This window comes from Ranitomeya imitator, chromosome 4, assembly GCF_032444005.1.
Source record: "Ranitomeya imitator isolate aRanImi1 chromosome 4, aRanImi1.pri, whole genome shotgun sequence".
Taxonomy (NCBI): Eukaryota; Metazoa; Chordata; class Amphibia; order Anura; family Dendrobatidae; genus Ranitomeya; species Ranitomeya imitator.
In genome coordinates, this window is record NC_091285.1 from 353,232,048 (window position 1) to 353,236,494 (window position 4,447).

Here is a 4,447-nt window from a genome sequence, read left to right on the forward strand (position 1 = left end):
TATCCATGGTTATGACCAATAACAACTAACTAATTAACTGTCACTATATGAGTGGTCGTAACTGGATACCTAAGCTACTGCAATAGCCTGCACATGGGGTAAGCGACATAGCTAATCAGAAGAACTATACTACGTTTCCAATTGAAAGTATTTGCTAATTTTATTATTACATCTGCTACATATTGGGATAGGATGTTGGAGATGGGAATTCCCCTTGTAATATTAACTTTATAAACATTTTATTCTTCTATTTTCTCCACAGGTATGAGTAATTCTTGTTTTCTAAGAAAAGAATCCATAACTATTAGGCTTTTCTTGCATTCACAATGAAAGTAATTTCTATATTGCTAAAGACACTATTTTTACTAACACTGAGGACTTCTTGCCAATTGGTTAAACAGAGAGCATCAGCCGGAATGTACTCGCCCTTTGTGGCTATATGGAATGCACCAACTGAACTGTGTATGAGAAAATACAGAATCCCTATTGATGTCAGTTTATTTGAGCCTGTGGGAAGCACGCTCCCGACTGCCACCAGCCAGAACATTACTTTATTTTACACTGATAGACTAGGCTACTATCCATACATAGATCCTGCTACTGGTATTAGTTATAATGGAGGTATTCCTCAAATAAGCAATATGGCACAACACTTAAAAAAAGCCGAAGAAGATATTCGTTATTATATATCGTCAGCATCACAAAAAGGACTTGCTGTTATTGATTGGGAAGATTGGAGGCCAACCTGGATAAGAAACTGGGCTTCTAAGACTATATACAAGAAGCACTCTATTGACTTTGCTCAGCAAACAGACCTGACACTTGATCATGCAAAGGTAGAATCTACGGCCAGACTACAGTTTGAATCTGCAGCAAAAAGCTTTATTCTAAACACGCTCCGACTCGGGAAACAACTGAGACCCAACCAACTTTGGGGGTTCTATCTATTTCCCAACTGCTATAACTATGATTATAAGCAAAATCCTCATCAGTACACGGGACGCTGCCCGGACATTGAAATGATAAGAAATGATAAATTGTGGTGGTTATGGAAGGAAAGTACAGCACTGTTTCCAAACATGTATTTGGAGACTGCGCTAATGTCTTCCCACCTTGGTGCTCTATATACACGCCACCGTATCCAAGAAGCAAGAAGACTATCGACACACTCAAATAAGCTTCACCCCCTTCCCATATATATGTACAGCCGCCCTGTATTTACTGATCATACTGAGAAATATTTGACACTGGTAAGAAATCTATGAATTACAGATAAATTGACTAGTTCATGAAAATTTATTTTCGATATTATTATTTTAGTTTTTTTCCTCTATATATATATGTCATACATAGTTTTACCTCTTCAACAACATAAACAAATGTAATAAGAGGCAATGAAGACATAATATTTACCCCAAAATTAGATCAATAAAGACATCAGCTCTATGCGCAAAAAATAAGTCCTCACACAGCGCAATATCCCAAGAATTGAAAACGTTATGGCTCTCAAGAATCTAAACACACCTAAATACACCTAAACACACAACATTAATAACAGAATATGTATTATCAGTGGACCTAGAAAGCTAGGCATAAAAAATTATATAATTCCTCTGCGATTCATAAAACAATTTAGTTTTATTAAACAAGATAATAAAATATTTTGAAATACATACAGTACAGACCAAAAGTTTAGACACACCTTCTCATTTAAAGATTTAAAGGTGGCTTCTTTGAAGAACCTAGAATATAAGACATAATTTCAGTTGTTCCACGCTTTTTTGTTAAGTATATAATTCCACATGTGTTAATTCATACTTTGATGCCTTTAGTGTGAATGTACAATTTCCATAGTCATGAAAATACAGAAAAATCTTTAAATGAGAAGGCGTGCCCAAACTTTTGGTCTGTACTGTAAATGTAAAAAAACAAGGAGGGAAACACATAGTACAAATTGTAAGGGTATAGACAGACAAGGGGCAAACAAACCACTATAAAAGTAGATTATAATTCTATGGATGTAGATGATTACATTGTAGAGATTTATAAATAATAAAATGTATCCAAGAGGTGTACAAAATGACTGCATAAATAGGAATACGCGTGATTGAGAAAATGAAATAAATCTAAACAAAATACAAAAATACATCATCATAGTATAACTTTAAGAGACATATCTAATAGGGAGAGCCTACATTCCGGCGTACATTTCACACACAGCATTAGCATTTTTTTTTTTTTTACAAATTTCTGAATTTTTTTTAAGTAAAACAAAAACTATGGCTCTGCGAATAAAGGGAGGAAAAAACTAACGCACCAAAAATGAAAGATCCCCCAGCCCTTAAAGGATTGACTGTAAATTTAGAATTACTGGATAAAGTTTAAGTGGTTCAGAAATTCACAATACTGAATTTGCGCTGTATATATCAACTCTTTCAACAGTAAGGCCCTCTGACGCCTCAATACCCAGTATAAATATTTTTTTTAATTTGGTATTTTTTGGACGGGGAATTCAGAATGTGTAGTTTTATTGTATAAATACCGTTAGAATTGCTTTTCTTTTCTCATTTTCAGCCTGATCTTGTTAATACAATTGGTGAAAGTGCTGCTTTGGGAACCAATGGATTTATAGTATGGGGTAGTGTGAACCTGACACGAAGTATGGTATGTAGTTTATAATCTGACCATTAGAATGCATTTACATTTTTTTTTTTCAAGAATTGTGCCGTCATTGTGCAAAAGTAGTAAAATATCACTTGTAAAACTTAAAGCTATAGGAATTAATTAATATTACCGTAGATTATATATAATGTTCCAAGGGCGATGGAAGAATCTTGCACTGCTGATTAAATGATAAACCACAATGAAATGAGGAATTATTGGCTTCATATCAACGCATTTCAGAGTCACTCCAACTCCTTCTTTAGGACAAACCAAAAATAATTTTGGTTTGACCTGTAGAAGGAGTTGGAATGAGTCCGAAACGCATTGACATTAAGTCAATAGCTCCTCATTTCATCATGGCTTATTATTTAATCAGCAGTGGAAGATACTTCCATCGCCCTTGGAACATTATATATAATCTTTGAAAGGGGATAACTCTTTTATTATTGTGCTTTATTGCTTTGTATAAGGTTTTGTAAAAAATTAACAGTAGGTAGAACTTATTTATACATAATGACCAACTTGCTTTATGGAATACACATTATATATTTGTGATAAAGATAGATCTAATCTTTATGTTGTTCTTCTTTTTAGAACACGTGCATGAAATTAAATTCTTTCATCATCAACACTCTGAACCCATACATCATTAATGTTTCATTATCCGCTAAACTGTGTAGTGCTGTACTTTGCCAAAATAATGGAGTCTGCGCCCGCAAAGACTGGAACACAAACACTTACCTTCACTTAAATATAACAAACATTACAATAGAAAGATATAAAAACAGTTATAAGGTGAGTGGAAGTCCAAGTCTAGAAGACCTAAAATATTACACTGACAAGTTTATCTGCCATTGTTATGCTGGATATCAATGCAAAGAGCCTCTAGAGCGGCTTAAAATTAAATCCATGAACGTTTGCATGGCACAAAATATCTGCGTTAAGCTAAAAAAAAAATTATTGTAAGTTTATGTTAAGTATAATGTGTAAAGCACTAGCATTTTATACAGTTAGGGCCAGAAATATTTGGACAGTGACACAATTTTCGCGAGTTGGGCTCTGCATGCCACCGCATTGGATTTGAAATGAAACCTCTACAACAGAATTCAAGTGCAGATTGTAACGTTTAATTTGAAGGGTTGAACAAAAATATCTGATAGAAAATGTAGGAATTGTACACATTTCTTTACAAACACTCCACATTTTAGGAGGTCAAAAGTAATTGGACAAATAAACATAACCCAAACAAAATATTTTTATTTTCAATATTTTCTTGCAAATCCTTTGGAGGCAATCACTGCCTTAAGTCTGGAACCCATGGACATCACCAAACGCTGGGTTTCCTCCTTCTTAATGCTTTGCCAGGCCTTTACAGCCGTAGCCTTCAGGTCTTGCTTGTTTGTGGGTCTTTCCGTCTTAAGTCTGGATTTGAGCAAGTGAAATGCATGCTCAATTGGGTTTAGATCTGGAGATTGACTTGGCCATTGCAGAATGTTCCACTTTTTGGCACTCATGAACTCCTGGGTAGCTTTGGCTGTATGCTTGGGGTCATTGTCCATCTGTACTATGAAGCGCCGTCCAATCAACTTTGCAGCATTTGGCTGAATCTGGGCTGAAAGTATATCCCGGTACACTTCAGAATTCATCCGGCTACTCTTGTCTGCTCTTATGTCATCAATAAACACAAGTGACCCAGTGCCATTGAAAGCCATGCATGCCCATGCCATCACGTTGCCTCCACCATGTTTTACAGAGGATGTGGTGTGCCTTGGATCATGTGCCG

At 35.4% G+C, this 4,447-nt stretch overlaps 1 protein-coding gene across 1 annotated transcript; it reads left to right on the forward strand.

Annotated features, from left to right (window-relative positions):
- Positions 1-416: 416 nt before the first annotated feature.
- SPAM1 (sperm adhesion molecule 1) lies at positions 417-3,630 on the forward strand. The gene is made up of 3 exons (XM_069762341.1): positions 417-1,250; positions 2,575-2,664; positions 3,259-3,630. Exons 1-3 carry the CDS (start codon positions 417-419, stop codon positions 3,628-3,630), a joined length of 1,296 nt encoding a protein of 431 aa, XP_069618442.1.
- Positions 3,631-4,447: the final 817 nt, after the last annotated feature.

What these genes read in the sequence shown, in the direction of transcription:
- SPAM1 (XM_069762341.1), top strand. Translation starts at nt 417, where the DNA reads ATGTACTCGCCCTTTGTGGCTATATGGAATGCACCAACTGAACTGTGT. An exon ending in CTGAGAAATATTTGACACTG is followed by an intron (nt 1,251 to 2,574) that starts GTAAGAAATCTA and finishes TCTCATTTTCAG; the next exon opens with CCTGATCTTGTTAATACAAT. An exon ending in TGAACCTGACACGAAGTATG is followed by an intron (nt 2,665 to 3,258) that starts GTATGTAGTTTA and finishes TCTTCTTTTTAG; the next exon opens with AACACGTGCATGAAATTAAA.